The sequence below is a fragment of the Panthera onca genome, chromosome D1 (genome assembly GCF_046562875.1).
Source record: "Panthera onca isolate mPanOnc1 chromosome D1, mPanOnc1 haplotype 2, whole genome shotgun sequence".
NCBI lineage: Eukaryota > Metazoa > Chordata > Mammalia > Carnivora > Felidae > Panthera > Panthera onca.
In genome coordinates this window covers 49,726,282-49,744,482 of record NC_138348.1, presented here as the reverse complement: position 1 = coordinate 49,744,482, position 18,201 = coordinate 49,726,282, and the positions used below count along the sequence as shown (strand labels likewise).

The window sequence follows — 18,201 nt, the reverse complement described above, 5'->3', positions numbered from 1 at the left end:
TCTGTGATGCCCACAGCCTTGACTTCAGGAGAGGTCTGAGGAAAAGAGTGCATGTGTGTCCTTCAGCAGTTGACTCATTCAGAAGTATAAAATGCAGCCATCAAAATGTCTTCCAGTTTCACCTGGGATATAAGGTATTCTTTGTAGTGTGGTAACCGTGGTCTCTCTTCAGAGTGGCTAAACCAAGATTAGGCAACCGTGAGGGCCAGGCAAATGTCAAAATTCATTCCAAAACACCCTGCTGGATGCAGGGAAGGTAGTGGGATGAGCTCCTTCCGAGAGTGCCGAGCTCAAGCCACTAGAAAACCCATTCAAAAACATTCCTATCTCACTTTCAGCAGCAATGCGTTCACCATCAGCTCGGTCAGCACCAACCTCCAGGTACTTGTGCACAGCTGCTGTGCTGTAGCGGAAGTCCTCCTCGTGGTGATGTAACATCAGTGAACAGCTCAGAGCATGGAGGAGTCGCTGTGGAACACCCAGAGAGATGCCTGGTGCCCCAGCTTCCTCTGGTCCGTGGCCTTCACATAGACTTCTGACTTCCCTGGCACTCACAGGCCATCACAGGCTCAGGAGCAGGTTGGAGGCTAAAACACCTTTACCAGATAGAGATAACCAAGACCAAACGAGGCTGGGTCCTAAGAGCTCTCCCCAGCAGGGCCTCAGGCTACTCCCAACGACTGTAAGGGGGAAAATCCAGCACGTGGGCAGCCAGATGGAGTCGTACTTGTCACACTGCAGTACACGGGGAGAGACAGTCTAACCTAGTCCCCGAGCACGAGCAGAGCCAGCAACCCATGCTCTGGTCCCAACTTTGCCAATGCTCAGCTGTATAACTCTTAGGTGGGTCACTTAACCTCTCTGTGTCTCAGTTTCCACATCTTTCAAAGGGGAATATGAAAGTGGCTTCCTCATAACACTTCTATGATAAACAAAGACATAAAACGGAAAAATACATGTAAAAACCTATGGGAAGAGATAGAAAAATGCTATACAAAGTATTATCATTTAATGATAAGATACTCAAAATGTTGTTTGGTGTCCTCAATCTTCATACCCTCCACCGTGCCTAATCCAAGCTTTCAGACAATGAATTCCCACCAAAAGAAAGCCCTTTCTCTGATCTCAGTAGCTTTGTGTATAACCAGTACCTCTCTCAGTCAAGTAGACCCAAAGGCTGCTCTGGGCCAGGATGGCAACATTGAGGTTCCTTTCTCGGGGAGTCCAAGCCATGAAGAAGCCTATAAAACATCGGGAAAAGGCTGGGCCACTTGCTCCTCCAAACCTCTGCATGAGCCCGGGTTAATAAGGGCCAGGGGCAGGTCAAGATGAAAAGTCAGAGTTCCTAGGACCTTCACTAACCCCACTGCCAACCCAAAGGCACACAGTAGGGCAGCATCCCCTTGCTGATCAGAGATCCCTGTGGGCTACCCACACAGGCAGCGTGGACTCCATGCTTGCACACGGTTCACCTCCTTTCCTTTGTACTGTGTGTGGGGACAGAACCAAGACTCATTAAATAAGCACTGGCATTTTCTGTGTGGCTTCTACTACACTGGAGCACTGGCAATCCCCATGTTGCCTTCTGAACCACATACACCTAGAGCTAGCTGCCTTCTGGTCATCTTCTTATGTAGCTTCCACAGGAGAACACCAACAATTCAAACTTAATTTTTTCCTCCCCCCAAATAGGCCCTTCTTCCCATGCCCCCATCTCAGTGAATGGCAACCCAGTGGGCAAGACAGACCTGGGTGTCAAGCCAAAGGAATTTCTCTCCCTCACTTTCCATCACCAATCAGACTTCAAGTCCAAAAGCTCTTGTGATCTGATCTCTTGAAGTCCATGCTTCCTCCTTATACCCATTGTTACTGATTCCATTTAGCCTCTCTTATTTCTCTGTATTTTGGTCTCCCTTCCTACAGCTAAAGTGAACTTTCTAAAATTTAATTCAAACCATGTCCCTCCTTGCTAGAAATCCTTCATTCAGTCCTCACAACCCCCAAGACTGAATCCTAAACTCTGTATCATAATTTACAAGGCCTTCCAAGCACTCTGGTTTCACTCCCATCCACAGTACACCTCATGTTCCTACCAAGCCAAGTTATCTGAAACCCCCTAAGCACCCCAGGCTTTCTCTCACTTCTGGACTTTCCTACTAGCCATTTGTTTTGGATATTTATTCTAGCCCTCTCCCCACCTCTTCACTAGCCTAACATCTTCAAACCTCAGCTTAAAAATCATGTCCCCTAGGAAGTCCTCTGTGAAAAGTTCTTCTGCCAGTGTTATGTGCTCCTTCTATACACCCCAGTGACTATCACAGCCTTTTATCATATTTATTGTTGTTGCTTATTTAACTGTCTCTCCCACTAGACTGTAAGCTCCAGTGTGAGACTACCTTATTCACTGATATGTGCCTGGAACCTAGCAAAACATCTAGCATATACTAGCATATATATAAGTATATATACATATGAGTATATATATGTGTGTGTGTATATATATGTATATATATATATATGTGTGTATATATATATGTATATATATAAAACAGTGAGTGAATAAATGGATGGATCGATAGACAAACAGCCTAAGTGTAAAAAGTTAAACCCTTAAGAGCCACAAAGGGCCTATTTATAGCATCTCTATGGCCTCTAGGCCAAACCATTTTCAATAGGGTAGGACAGGCCCAGCATAGGCAAACAACCACTAATACCAGAGGCCTGGGCCAGACTTCAAGCATCACCAGGGTTTTCCAAGTTACCATTTCATTTCGCCATCCCTTGCTTTTCTAAAGTCTCTTCTCAAGTGTCACTGGGATAGACTAATCTAAGATACATATGGCAGCAGCGTCACTGGGGGAAACACAGTGAGGGGCAGGTACATAGGACAACTGTGTACTGGGGCCACAGAGCCAGGGGGATGTGCAGGGCTAAGCATGCAGTCTGGGAGGGTACCGAAGAGCTGACACAGCTTCAAGTGCAGGGCTGAGAGGAGGCACCAGGCCAAAGAAGGCAATAGGACAAGTAGAAACAGGCCAAGGCACACAGAGAAGGCTGAGTGGGGAGCACAACACATCAATGAGGTTCCAGCTAGGAGGATGACAGGGGTGAGGGTGAAGGGCAGGGATAAGGGGAAGACAGCTGATGGGCTGTGGCGTTCTGGGCTGTTGCCGGGGTAAATGAACATTTCTAGCAAGCAGGTAAGTTGGTGGACAGGAAGGGTAGCTTATCTTCCAGAATTCTCAGTGCCCCTAGATGCTCAGCTACCTCTGCAGGATGTCCTTACAAATCACTCACCCAAAAAACTCCACTAATTCAAATTCTAAAGCCAATCAATTTTGGGTTGTGGGGACACATAAAATACTTCCCCCATTTTCATTGCAGAGAAAAAACAGTCTCTGGATTCTGACAAACCCGGTTTTAAATAAACCTCACCCCTCTTGTCTACAAACTATAGGGCCCTGGACCTCAGTTTCCTCAGCTAGAAAGTGGGGGTGCCCACCTCACAGAACTGTGAAGCTCATGCACCATTCCAGGCACTGTGTAAGTGTGTAATTTCCCTTTCCCTTTACCACTTCCACCCTAAATGAAGGACAACTGCTGTCATTTTAAGTGAGTGTGGGAGTGGAAATGGGGTGAAGGAGGACTCTGTTGCAGACTCATTAGGACAGACAGCATGAGTCAGGGCTGCGTAATATCCAGGGATGGAACAGGGACACTCCTCCCCCGAGCCCAGTCATCCTCATCCAGGGCCCCAGGCTCTTGGGTGGCAGCGGGTCCCCCATGGTCAGGGAATGCGGGCTCCATTAGTACCTTTCTCACCACATTTGGAGAGGAGCGCTGGATGGTGTTGTCCAGTGGGGGGACACTGGGAGGGGTTTCTTCCCCAGACGCCTGGGGCAAGTTAGCAGCAGTATTCTTGTCAAGAGGGAGAGCTGGCTTTGGACCTTCAGATGCTGGGGGCTCATCTGAAGCCTGAAGAAGAAAATAAGAATTTGAGTGGGTTTTACCGCAAAGAGTAGCAATGGCAGCAGCAAAGGCTGATGGCCACCCTGCATTACCCATTGTCATCAACTATACATTGTGACCTGCTTGAAAATTTTTCAGAAAGAAAGATACTCTTATCTAAACTCTTGCTGAGACTACATCCTAATATGATAGTCTCAAGATAGAACCCAAACCAAGAATTCTGGGCTAACCCTGCCGTATTCACTTTAGCAATCCTAATGGTTCTGACTTCCATTTTGCCTGTGGTCCTCAGTGAACCCTAGACCTTTCTCTGCCATCATGAGGGTGGCTTCATATCTCCTCAAAGGAACTGAGCCTCAGAGGGAGACATCTGAAGCATGATCTGACGCTGTCAGTGCTAAAGCAGAAATGTGAGGCCTTATATTTCATAATAAAGTAAAAGTCCATAGAGCTGCTTTGAAGATACAAACGTGATTACAGAATTAAAGGACATACCACTGGGGAAAAAGTGAGAAAGGATGGGGAGAAGGGGCTGGAACAGGAAACTCCAGGAAAAAAAGAAAAGCACTAGTTAAGGATGAAGATGTGGAATGCAGCAAAGATCCCAGAGGTACAAATGTACCTCCTCAGTTGGCTCGTGACTGAGAGAAGACAGGAGCAGCATTCATCACTCCCCCAGGGAGAGAACGAGGCCTCTTCTGTGGAATTACAGTCAGCAGACCGGGATCCAAGCCTTCACTCTGTCTGTTGCTCAATGTTTTATGATCTCTAGGCAAAGTGCTTGCCTTCTCTGACCCCCTCTTCTGCGCCTATAAGATACACATGGCAATGCCCACCTAACACTGTTGATAGGATAAATCGTATAGTATATATAAAACATACCCAGCTTAAGATATCTGAAGTAAATTTTAAGTCCACAGCTGGGTAGTGTTAGAAAGCTGCTGCCCACTAGAATCAAAGGCATGCCCTCCCACCGCTCCTGAAGCTCTCCCCTTTCACCTGAGATTCCTAAGTTCCCAGCCAGGGAAGTGGGAGGTTATAAAGATAAGAAACAGCCTCCCTTCTGTCCTGGCAATGGCAGGAGTCTAGCACAGCTCAGAAGATTCTATTAATGGACAAGGTCCCTAGCGTCATCTAGGAGGGCAGGGCTAAGCCAGGCCACTCTGGAGAGTATTGAGCCCAGATCTATGTTGGGGCAAAGTACTATGCTCTCTAGAGCTTTTCTGTGATGGGCAGGGGAACCCAGGGAGGACTTGAAATGTGAGGGCTGAGTTTAAGGCCACCCTAAGATGAAGAATCTGTGTTCCTGTGACTGGGGAGGCTGTGTTTGCCGAGCGATCCCAGGACAAGGAGGACATGTGTCCCAAGCCACCCTGAGGCTCACCTGCACGGCATCCTCCTGGCTCTGGGACTGGATGGGTGCTGGCTGCCTCACAATGTAGTTGATCTGCCCCACAATGGTTTGCTGAAGGTGCTGAGGAGATTTGGTCTGATTCAGCTGCAGGCTGGGCTGCTGAGCCTGAAGGAGAAGCTCCAGGTCCTTCTGCATCTCCTCCAGCTCAAATTTGTGGTGCATTATATCCATGTTCTGGGAGCAGGCAGGCCCAGGCGGGCTTCCGTGCTGACTAGAAGCCAGGTGCTGGGATGGAGGTAGAGGTGGCGGCGGCGCCTGCTGGGGTGGGGGCGGTGGAGGCGGCAGAGGTGGCAGCTGCTGCTGTGGCTGCTGCTGAAAGTGGCTGAGCTTCAGCTTCTGGTGGTGGCCAAACTGGACTTGGATGGAGGGGGTCTGTAAGGGGGGCTGGGCATGGGCTCCTTGCTGAACATCCTGCGGGGGCACGATGCACACTGGCTGGGAAGTCAGCTGCTGCCCCGGCCGCTGAGACGAGTTCTCCTGCTCCACAGGGGACTGCGTTTCCAGCCAGGGCTGCATCAGTTTTGGTGGCTGAGGATTACAAGCCAGCTCTTTCTCCCTGGGCAGCAGGGCAGGGCACTGCAGAGACCCCAGTTGTTGGGGTGCCATCTCAGAGGGTTGCCTGAAGCTGTGAGCTGAGTGTATGCCAGGTGGGGGGACCTGACCTTTGAGGGAGGGCGAGACTGGGGAGCAGTGGGAGCAGCACACAGATGGGGAACACAGTGCTGGAGACTGGAACTTATGTGAGGGGTGGCTGAGAGTCTCTTGCTGTGCCACTGGGGACTGATGGCTTTGATAAAAGGATGGCGGTCCCTGTAAGCCTCCATAAGCAGGAGTCTCTGCCCGGGACAGCTGTCCACCTTCAGTAGTTATACAGCCTGAAAATTTAGAATAGAGAATGTTTCCAAAGGGAATCTGCAGTTGTTCCCTGCTTGCCACTTCCTGCTCCCGGGACCAAAGGACATCAGTCAGTGGACCTGTACCAGGTGCAGAGATTAGAAAATTCAACCCCTGAACTCTAAGATTTGGTCTAGAATGCTGTCAGCAATGGAACCAATATGGACCTTTAGGGGCCAGGGACATTTGAGACATTAGCTCAGCTTTTACCAGATGCTCAGTCCTCACTCTGTTTGTATCCCGCTACAGAAACCATGGACTCCTTCAAATAGCACCCACTCCTTTTTAACACAGGCTCAGACCAAAAAAAAAAAAAAAAAAAAAAAAAGTCAACATTGGGGATGGGGAGGTAGTATGCTGGAGAGTAGCAAAGGAGAGAGAATTGACCCTGGGACAAATGAATAAGTCTCCAAATATAGGTCTGGGAGGCTGTGTTTTGGGCAAGTAGGATGGACAGAGTCGGAGAGCTCCAACACCAGGTCAGTAGCAGACACGAGCACTGTCCCGAGGTCCCAAGGCTTCGTGTATTAGTAGACAGTATATATGCCTAGCTCAATCTCGTGGCTTCCTCGCCTCATTGTTTTGATGAGGCTTGCTTAGGGAAGACCCAACAACTTGAGAGCCAGAGGTGTGTTCTATTCATCTCTGATCCCTCAGCACCCAGCATGGGGTGCTGGCCCACAGCAAGGGCCTGCCAAAGGTCTGCTGAATTAAATCAAAGTGGAGAGGGAAGCAAAGAATAAATCTAAATATTATGCTTCTCTCTGTCAAGTTCAAAAACCTTCCATAGAGGTTAACAACCCAGATGAAGGCAGCAGTTGGCCGTTAGCTTAACAAACCTACCATTGGGCCATCAACACAGGTACAACCTCAGGTTGTCTACATTCTGTCTAAAGACTCAATGCCAGAAAATCACTGCAGCAGGGAGGGCCATGGATTATCTGTTTCCATCTTGACTCCAAAGGAGGTGTGTGGACACTACCCCTCTCCCTCCCTCCTTCCCTCACCTGGTTGCTGATACCCATTTTGTGCCTACGCACACGAATACCCTTGTATGGCCACAGAGACAGAGGTTCACCTGAATTGCCATACAGCAGTCTGAAGAGCAGAGCCGCTGTCTTGTTTCCTCTAGCAATGAAACCAAGGTAACAGGGACATTCATGCAGAATGGAAACCTCAGATTTCAACTGGTCCTGTTACAAAAGTCCTGCATTGCCATTGCTATTTAAGTTGTCCCCCTCCTCAACCCCACCTCACTCCCACACAAACAAAATGGTCTGCTGAGTGACTCCATGACCACTGGCAGTCTCAGGGAGTGCCTTCTCTTGGCATTAGGCTAACCTACCCAGTAAGCTAAGAAGATGCTCTCTATTCATTGTTAGCAATTATGTAAAAGCCCACAGGGTGGGCCCTGACTCACCAAGGGAAGCCAGTTGCTTGGTCCAGAAGTTAGGCTCCCAGGTGAATCTGATACTCCAAGGGGAGCCAGGATCTGTGTTACAGTTTGTCTCCAGCAATCGCTGCATCTGAAACACAATCTGACAACAGAGCCAAAGGTCATTTCTTTGGGCATCTTGCACCTGAATGACAACTCCCTCTCCCTCACTCTTCGACAGGGTGAAGGGCTCAAAGCCATAGGTCTTTAGCCTCAGGTCCCCCATACGCTCATTTCCTTGCACGTTGGTATCTTCACATCCCTTCCCCTGACCTTGTCCCCTCCCTGCCCCTACCAGCTCATCCCCTTCCTCTTATCCAGGTTTCCTGATCCCCTATACTTTTATCTTTCAGGCCTTGAATGGTCTATAATTCTCCCTCAGACATCACCTGCCTGGCAGCCCTCTCAAGAGTTGCATTCATTCTTCCATAACCTTGATTTGAAAGCCTACAAAGGCAGACATTCTCTGAGCTCCCACTGCTGTCCTTCCATCCATATGTAACACCCCATCCTAACAACTGCCCTCTTCCTCCCTCATCCCTTCCATCTATCCCCTATCATGAACTTTTCCATTTATCCAGGATTTTGGCAAGCATCCAACTCACCCTTGCCATCATCTAGTTAACCAATGCCTCAGTCAGCGTCTTGGCCTCTTCCTTCCTCTCTTTCGTGTCAATCACCTTCACCCCTCTTTTCAGGTCAGCCACCTCACCCAGACCTTTTCATCTTCTAGAGACCTTCATCTCTAGCAACTGGCCCCTGCTTTAACTAGCTCTCACTCTTTCTGAGCATGCTTGCTCCTCAACCTTACCGAACTCCCCAAGCCCTGTGCCATTGGTCCCTAGGGCCATTCCAGCTTCCCATCATTTTCAGTAACAGTATCACTAGCGCTTAACTCCCTCTGCATCACCACAGTCTATTAGCCTTACGTCGATTCAGACATCCCAAAGCCATGTTATCTGGGGCCACTTCAGTGATCACTAACCTCGGGGGCACCCTATAGTCCTTTTTCTTATCACTTCTTTTCTTGTTGGCTTCCTCTTCCACTGTCCTCGATGACTATCTAAAGTCCACACTTCTCTCCTCAATTCTACTTACCCAGTGCCTAATTCTCCTATTATCACCCCCTACTTCAGAAAGGACAAGAGACACAAAAGACAAACTTCCCCAAACTGGTACCATATGTACCTCCAACCTTAACTACAGTATACTGAGACCTTCCTGTTCTTCCTTCTCAGAGGGGTGCCCCTTCCATTTAGGGTCCACTGGTTCACTCTAGGTCCTATTTCTTCCTGCCTTCTCAGGATGCTCACTCCACCACACGTCTCCTTTCTCAATCATCAACCTCTTCTCCCAAAGAAACTTGCACAAATGCCTTCCACATTTAAAACAAAAAAAATTAATCCTCCAAACCCATCCCCTTCTCAAGCTACCTTATTTCCCCTCTTTTCACTTGTTTCTAATTCCTCCCCACCTCCCCTAAGGCCCCTCAGTCTAGCTTTTCACCCTCCTGTTTTGCTGGAATTTCTTTCAGAAGATCACCAGGGACCTCCTGATTCCCAAATCTCAAGGCTTCTCTTCACTACTCCTCTTTCACCTAGGTAGCGACAATAATGTGGACGACTTGAAATGTGAAACTGTTCATTTATGTGCACCACACCTTCCTATTTCTCATGCCATCTATGACTATTTCTTCTCACCGTCCTTTACTCTTCTTCCATTGTCTATGCTGAAAATGATAGTATTGCCCTGGGTTCCAGATTTCTTGTCCTCTTCCTTCACACACTCTTCCGAGGTGATACCACCAAGATCCCAGTTACTCCTACATCTCTAGCCCCAACCCTGATTTTTCTTCTGACTTCCAGACCCGTCAAGCAAAACAGATTTTGGACATCTTTGAGATGCCCTGCAGGCACCTTAGATTCAACATATACAAATATAAACCCCACCAACTTCTTTCAAAATTCTTTCTCCTTCTTCTGGTCTTCACCATCCTCACAAGCCCAATACCTCAGTATCATCCTCGATGCTCCTTTCGTCTTAGCCCCCATTTAAACCCAAACAATTGTCTACGGGATGCCCAGAACACTGCTGGTGTCCGGGCTCATGTCTCAATCCATGACCTAACACAGAACTCCAGAATTTCCCACCTGAGTTGTCTGGAGGAAAGCAAGACCATTTTAGCACCTGGGCACTGTGGGGTTTGGTAAAAAGATGCTTATTCACTTACTAGCCCAAAGGCAGTGATTGATGAGTTGGAGCTCTTACCAGCTCTTTGCTGAACAGGAAAGGGACACTGGTTTTGCTGCAGACAGCCCAATTGATGAAGTTCTGCACATGTTCAAACTGGCGGTTGAGAACCATGATGCTCTGTAGCTGTTGCTCCAGCTTCCGCTTTCTCTCATTAGTAATGCCCTGCATATGTATGGACAAAGACAGAGTCCCTGATCCTGTTCTTGGACTTCAGTCCCCCTGTTTGGGGAGTCTGGTGGCCTGTGGATCGGTGTGACCCTGACAGGGTCAGATGAGACTGTGCCCCTGAGAGGACAACAGTAGGACAGAGGGGCACAGGAAGGGAGGGAGGAAGGTGGGTGGATTTTATAGTGCAAATATGAAATGGGTGATAAATGAACGAGGACATGAACAAATGCCTACATCTCTTGGGCATAACTTGTTTCATGATCCTCTTTTCCAAGGCGATAAGCGTGTATAGACCAGGAAGGCAGATGACTTAAAGCCTTATAGCATTGATGGGAGTTTGAACTGATTTTCCAGCCCCTAATGAGCCATCCTCCCCAAATTAGACTGGACATTTTAAGACATAGAGAACAGCAGAAAGCTATGGAAACTGCATATCTGAATTCCAGCCAAGGGGGCTCTAAGCCCTGGGACCAGCTTGATATGTGCCTGGTTTCTGACCCAGGGAGATCGCCAACCCAGCCATCTGATCCATCTGTCCACATATACCTCCAACTCCTCTATGAGCCCATTGGCCTGTTTGTTCAGCTCATTCATCAAAACCATCTTGGCCATTTTGATCTGGTTTTCCACCTTCCTGTGTTGATGCTTCACTTCAAAAATCCTATAAATAGAATGGGACATAGCATGATGAGCCCCTCCTCCAGGCCCATGATGACCTAGAGATAACAAACAAAACAGCCAACAACTTAGAGGCTGCCTATGTAGATCAGGGCCCAGCAGGCACCAAATATAAAGAAATAAGAACCCTCCTCCACCACCCTACCCTTTGCACACGCAGCCCACTTGATCTAAGTGGGCCAATGGCCCAAAGTTCAACCAGGTTTTCTCTAGGTAAATATCAGGTCCACACTCAGGTCAACCCAGCAGCTCACTAGTTACACAGCAATGGAGACAGGACAGAAAGAGTGAGTATGAGTATGACATCGTGTAATCTGTTGTCTTAAAAAGGTGGATGCTCCACTAAACAATGCCATGCAGTAAAAAGAGCATGGGCAAGGACAGAAAGAAGACTAGTGGTTGCCAAGGGCTAGGGATGTTGGGGGGAATGGAGAGTAACTACTAATGTACTGGGTTTCTTTGGGGAGTGATAAAATGTTCTAAAAGTAGATGGTAACAATGATTTACACAACTTAGAATATACTGAAAACCACTGAAATGTACATTTTAAAAGAACAATTTTATGGTATATAAACTATAGCTCAATAAAGTTGTTTTTAAAAAAAAAAACATGGGCTTTGGAGTCACACATACCTAGCTTCCAAATCCAGCTCACTGACTAGCTGTGTGATCTCAGACAAGTCACCTAACCTCTCTGAACCTCAGTCTTCTCATTAGTACAATGGAGCTAATCCAACTCTAAGAATTGTAAGAATTGAACAAAATAATGCATGTATGATGTCCAACCCAGTGCCTGCCACATGATGAGCTCTTAGTGTCTACTAATTCCTCTTCCTACATTAAATATTAATGGTTCTATATCATTTGTAGATGTATATGGAAGACACTGGGAAAGGGATGATAAAGGGTAGATTTCCACTGAGTTACTGCACCCTCATGATAAACCCAGAATCTGCTTCGTGCCCTCATTCTCAAGTACCTACCCTGGCTATGTCTGTCATGGGCCACATTCAGGAGGCATGTGCCTAGGCTCAGACTCACACGGATCACCCTGACCTAGCTTGGTCCCATTTACCAAGTGATGGCCCAAAGCCCTTTCACTGGCCCTGAGACCTCTAAGTTCCAGGACATATGCCTTCTGGGACACATGCCCACATCTGCTTAACCTCATGTATTCTTCATAAGTACTACATCTGATAGCCTGATATCAACATCCAGGATGTCAAGAAACAGAGCATTTCCAGAATTGGCAAGGGGCTAGTCTGTGTTACCTGTCCTCAATTTGCTTTGCAGAGGTCTGTAGATTAGATTTCTTATGAGCCACCTGTGTAGTCACACTTTCCAGAAGCATCCTCTGGTTTTGCAAAACTTCTTCAAGATGTCTACACCTAAAGAAGGAGGCAGAGAAAAAGCTGAGGAGATCCGAGTATTCTTCTGAGCATGCCAGTCAAGCAAGAACCCCCACCATGTATTGTCTCAGCCAGGCCCATGGAAGCTGGGATTATTACATCTAGGGAAAGTCAGATATAGTGCAGAGTCTTAACCCTTCAGGTCTTCTCCAGAGAAGCCCCACGGCAAGAGCAGAGAAAAACTCCAGCCTCAGGGCTCCAGATTGGCGTAGGCAGAGAGACGATTTTGATGCATTGGGAGACCAGCACCAGCAAAGCAGAGTCCAGAACCCTCCCAGGCCCCCTTTGAGCAGCCAGCCATCCCTACCTATGTTCTTTGTGTTCCACCATGAGGCAGCTATGGCATGTTAGAACATCACAAGTCTCACAGAATAGCTTGAGCACTTCTTGTGTGTGTAGAGGACAGTACAAGGCGAAGTCCCCAGAACCACCAGTCACTCCTGCCAGAGAAGACAGAGAGAGTGGACTTCTCTTGCTCAGGAAGACTCTCAGTTAAGCTCCACTGAGCAGCCCTCAGCCCTCAGCCCTCAATGGACACAGGGGAGACACAGAACCTGGAGGAAAGGTGGTGAAGACAGGAGAGGCCTCTCTCTGGGCCAGTGAGGTTCCAGGAGCACAAGGAAGAATGTGAGCTTAGCCCAGCTGGATTTGCCCAGCTGTCCAGAAATCACACACCATCCAGCCCCAGGTATCTCACCACCTGCCAGAGGCTGAGGAAGGGGCCTGCTACTGCAGCACATGGACCTTCTGCAGAGTAATGGATCCTCTAAAATTCAACCTAAAGCTCTTCATTAACCAGGGTGCTGCTGCGGGGGCTATAGGCCAGGTCACAGACCATTAACTCTGGTTCATGTGGGTGTAACTAAGGTAAAACCCTTCCTACAGTTCAAGGACCTTGGGCAAAGACTGTCAAGGAGACTGTCATTGAAAACAAGTGGCAATGAATGGACCAATGGACAAGCCCTGATCCAGGCTGTTTAATTATGCAAGTAACTAAATAGAAGTGAGGCATGATTGTTCTACTTAGAGATGAAAGTAGGGAACTCGGCTAGCGCTCACAATAATTCAAGACTACTCTTCCCTGCATGTCTCACCCACACTCACCACTCCCACCCCCAACAAAGAAGAGCCTAGCCATGAACTTGCACTGTGGCTGTGACTCTGGAGGAGACATTTTTCTTTTGGGAAAGGCTCTAAGACCACCTTTACCTTCACCCCAGTAGGGAGACAAGGTCAGAGAGCCACTCTCCAGAGGTTTTAGGGGCCAGAACTGCTTAAGGGCACGTGAGCCAGTGGGGGAAGCGGGGAGAGATACCTGGCGGGCCCTTCTGGGCCCGGGGAAAGAGCGGGCCCCCGGGGGCTGGGCCGTGCCGGTGCTCCTCTGTGCAGGAGCTGCACAGCCAGCGGTTGCAGTAGGTGCAGAGGATGTGTGCTGCCCTCTTCTCCTTGCACTCGGAGCAGTTCTGGAAGCAGAGAGGTCTGGAGTTACTGACAGCATCCTCAATTGGGCCTGCCTCCATGAGGGACTGGGGGCCTGTAGGGCTATTCTACTGATAGGGCAGTCAGTTTTGGAAAGCCACCTAGGAGTGACAGTGGTGGCTTGTGAAGGAAATCATCCTTTGTGACTAAAAGAATAGTGGCCACAGGGACTATTCCCCCAAGTCTCAAGCTGAAGATGAGGAGAAGGCAAAGATCTACTTCCCAGGCGACATAGCCTGCAGGGCATGGCAGACGGTTAATGGATGATGCTGTGAAAAAAGCACACAGCCAGTGTTAAGGAAGCACAGGGAGGTTTCCAGGAGCTCAGTCTAGGAGTTGCCAGGAAATATTTCATGAGGAAGTGACTTCTGATTGGATATGGAATGACAGGTAGAAGTTTCCCAAGCATGCAGGGGAGTAAAATGGGAGAATACAGGCAAAAGCGGGGAAGTTCAGCATGCCTGCAAAAAGGGAGAAGCCACAGATGTGGGAGTACACAGAAAGACAATCGATCATATACAGCCAAGAAAGAACAAATACAGACCAACTCTCAGAGCTGTGTTTCCACAACTGGGGCTTGCTGGACCCAAGAGAACCTAGTCCTCTCCTAGCCCAAAGGTTCATTGATTTGGTCAGCAAATATCTGGCAGGGTAATGTAAAAACATGTGTAAAAAAGATTTGTAAAAAAGTAGCCTGTCTGTGCCTGGATAATATAGGCCATCAAAATAATATGTATTCTGACAGCTTTGTACTCATACTGCCCTCTGACAAACCCACAGGGGGAAGGGGGGAAAAAAAGAAGAGAAATACAAGTGTTACTCATTAAACTATGAATTCCTTGAGAGTAGAGAACATGGATGTTTGTCTCCCTAGCACCCAGCACAGGGCCTGGCACATGTCAGACATTCACTAAAAATTCAATACAGGATCAAGTAAGTACACTGGCAAATGAAGAAAATGTAGTGCCAGGAATACCCCAGAGGAGAAAGGAACAGTAGGTGCCAGGCAGTAAGTGATGTAAAATTGCAGAAACTCAGAAAAAGAGGTATTAGTTGCTAAATATAGGCAAGATTGATTAACCCATTTAGCTGGTGTATAAGTTTCAACTGAGGGGAAGAAAAAAGGAAATAAAAGATCAGTACTAATATTTTTCAGTCAGAGCTGTAAGAGAGAGAAAAATAGCCCCATTTTACTTCCCCCAACTCAAATATTTTAATTCTCTTTAGATGGAGGGATGGATGGATGGATGGATGGATGGATGGACGGATGGATGGATGGAAGGAAAGAAGGGAGGGAGGAAGATTAGGCAAATTGATGGAGGGGTAACAAGTCAGATGAAGTGATGGGTGAATAGATGAACTTACGGACAGGGGCCCCACAGATTTCTGAAAAGGATCAGTTGTTTTCTTGTCCTGACTTACCCTGGCCATCTTGGATTGCCCAGTAGAAAAGCACTGCAGAAAAAAACGCTCAGTTACATCCCTGGTGAGGTCCGCTTGCTTACACCCAGGACAGGAGATGAGCTCTGGGAAGGGGGCAAAAAAGCAGAGTCAGGGCAACATGGCAGATTATACATAAGGCCTAGACACAGGCTTTCTACTACACAACACCAAGGCATGTGTCAAAACCCCTCGCGCCAAAATGACCTGTGTTTGATGTCATAGTCTGCACTTACCATCTAGGTTCTCTGGACATGACCACTCCTTTAGGGGCCGGCCCTACAGACCTCCTCACATCCACCTTCCTGACTTCCTCACAAGCCATGCTACCTGTTCTGCTTCTGATAACTGGGTGCCTTCCTGCTGCTCCCACTCCTCATTTCCCAGCTCTGAGACCCAACCTCCCATTATTAGCTAAGCTCCAGGGGGTCAGTTTATCCCAGGACACAGATCCAGCCACTAAGGTTACCACAGAGCAGAACTACTATAAAGATCTCAAAGCCAGAGCTTCTAGAAAGCTCTTCCACAGAAAGCAAGGCCTCCCTGTCTGCTCATCTAGCAGATATTTTTCTCTTCTTACTGCCAATACCAATCAGTCTGCCCATGGGGCTCACAGAGATTTTGTGGGGCCTTCCCCACCTAGTCCATATTGCACGCCCTACACAGACATATGTTTCACCTGGGTACATGAACATTTTGCCCTATCCCCTCTCCCCAGGGAAATGTAAACATCTCCAACACTTTCCTCAGTATACGGGGTTCCCGAACTACATAAGCAACATAGACTGCCACCCTGGAGACTAGAGTGCTCTTTGGGCCCACCTCAAGAGCAGGAAGCTCACTGGGTGCAAGGAAATGCGGCTCCTGGGGAGGGCCAGGTGCCTGTGCCCAGGCATGAGGGCCACCTGGAAAGGGGTGGCTATGACAGAGAATGCAGCGGTACCACCATAGTATTTTCTGCCTCATATCATCGAAATGATACAATGGCAGTTGCTCTAGACCTGCAGTTAGACAAACTTACGTCTAAACACAAGGTTTACCACCCAGTGACCTTGGTTGGGCAAGTCACTTAATCTCACTTAGCTCCTCAGGGGTCCTGTTTCTTCACGTGTGAAATAGGAAGGGAAAATAAGAGTTGCAAGGTTTAAATTAAATAATACTTGAGAAAGCACCTGATCCTCCACAAACGTTGACTTTGAAATCAAAACATTTCTCATATCCCATTTATGGCAAGGCAATGACCTCAATTATCAACTCTCCCAAGTGATGGAAGTCAGATAGTCTGAGAGGTAGAATGAAAAAATAACCATAAATTCTCCCCCCACCCCCACAACCCCCCTGCATCCATGCTCTAGCATGGAGTCTATTCTCCACCCTTTGAAGCTAGGCCACCTTCATCATGTACTCTGGCCAAAAGAAAGCCACAAAAGTGATGCTGAACCAGTTCTAAGTCTAGGCCTCGAGTGGCTTTGTATGATTTAGCTCTGCCCTCAGAACTCTAAGACTTCCACCTGAACAACCCCAGGTTAGATTGCTGGATGAAAGACTACGCAGACAGAGGCCTTGGTTCTCTCTAGTGCTCACTTGAAGCCGTCATAAACCAGTTAGCCCCAAATGACTCACTGGCTGAATACAGACAAAGGAGTGAGCACAGTTGAGCCTAGCCAAGCCCAGCCAAGCCCCAAAGAACCAGCCAGAGGGTCCCAGCCCAAACTGCTGACCTATACAATCAGTATTTTTAAACTACTAAGTCTTGAGTGTCTTATAACGGAGCAAAAGCTAACTGATCTATCCTGGAAAAACCAAAATCCACCAAATCATGCAAAGTAATAATTCAATACTTGTCCTCCCCTTCCCCCCACTGAAGAGACACCCCCCCCACACACACACACACCCCTCACAGAGCCATGGATCTGCAATTCCTAAGACATTCTCCTGCCTGTCAGGAACAGGGGCCAGAGGCAAAGAAGAATGTTCTTCATAGGTGTCATCATCCAGGGGAATTGGGTGACTGTCCCTCTCTTCCATTTGGCTCACCCTGAAGAGACACCCCTTATCTACCCGCAGGTCAGAAACACTGCTCTAAATGTTGAAAATAATTTCCACAAGGCTTCTAACCCCCTGGTAACAGATGCCCAAACATTAATCTCATTAGCATCAAGGAAAAAAGGGAGAAACAACTGAATAGATCAGACAAGGCCTCATAGCACATCCTCTACTGCCCCTGGCCATAAATGCCAAAATCCTCATCTTGGTGCTCAAGATGGCCTTACTTCACTCTAATCTTATCTTCAGCTTGACCTGCCTCACACCCTGTGTCGTTGCTGGGGCAAATATCTCTGCTGTCTTCAGATTGTCAAAACTCTGTTTATGAGAGTGCTGTTCCCTCTCCCTGAAATGCTCTTTCTTGCTCCCCTCCTTTTCAAATAAACTCCTATTCATCCTTTCAAACCTGTTCAAATGTTCTGCCTTTAAGAAGCAGGGTTGATTTCCCTCAGGATGAGTTAATTATTCCCTCTTCTGGGTTCCCACAGCACCCTGAACATCCTTCTAGTATGACAAATATCACATTGCATTTTAACTATCTGTTCATATGTCTGCATACAAAAATAATCCACAATTGGCACTAAAAGATATTGCATAATTTTTAGCAGATTGGACAATTATATTTCTTTGGGGTTTGGGTATCCCATGCGCATTCCTTGCACTCACAGCCACTGAAAGTAGTAAGAAGCCATCTGGAGGTTTTCAGGGTGATGAGAAAAAAGCCAGCCAGGATGATAAAGGAATCAGGTCTGATCTAGAGCTGTGAAAGACTGTGAATTGGGAGATGTGGGTTCCAGGTCTAGGGCTGGCACTATCTGTGTAACCTTAGGTAAGTGACCTCTTTCCCCTGAACCTTATTGTCTACATCCTTAATATGAGGGGAACAGGAACAGCAGGGAAGTGTGGATTATCCAACCCGCTTCCTCTGCCTAATGTACCCAAGCTCCAGAAATATTCCCCTGGGCAAGACTGGATGGGACAGATAGCCAAACAGTGACCTGCTGATCGTCTTTGTC

General features: G+C 47.7%; 1 protein-coding gene across 3 annotated transcripts in view; it reads right to left on the bottom strand.

Moving 5' to 3' along the window:
- TRIM66 (tripartite motif containing 66) overlaps window positions 1-18,201 on the bottom strand; it is a 54,942-nt gene that overhangs the window by 14,024 nt on the left and 22,717 nt on the right. For all 3 annotated transcript variants that reach the window (XM_060605938.3, XM_078433188.2, XM_060605939.3), the window contains exons 2-10: window positions 15,122-15,225; window positions 13,536-13,683; window positions 12,528-12,660; window positions 12,083-12,199; window positions 10,680-10,794; window positions 9,981-10,127; window positions 7,698-7,815; window positions 5,354-6,258; window positions 3,814-3,975 (exon numbers count right to left, since the gene is read on the bottom strand). In XM_060605938.3, coding sequence (XP_060461921.3) covers window positions 3,814-3,975; window positions 5,354-6,258; window positions 7,698-7,815; window positions 9,981-10,127; window positions 10,680-10,794; window positions 12,083-12,199; window positions 12,528-12,660; window positions 13,536-13,683; window positions 15,122-15,225 — 1,949 coding nt within the window. The remainder of the gene's footprint in view (window positions 1-3,813; window positions 3,976-5,353; window positions 6,259-7,697; window positions 7,816-9,980; window positions 10,128-10,679; window positions 10,795-12,082; window positions 12,200-12,527; window positions 12,661-13,535; window positions 13,684-15,121; window positions 15,226-18,201) is intronic.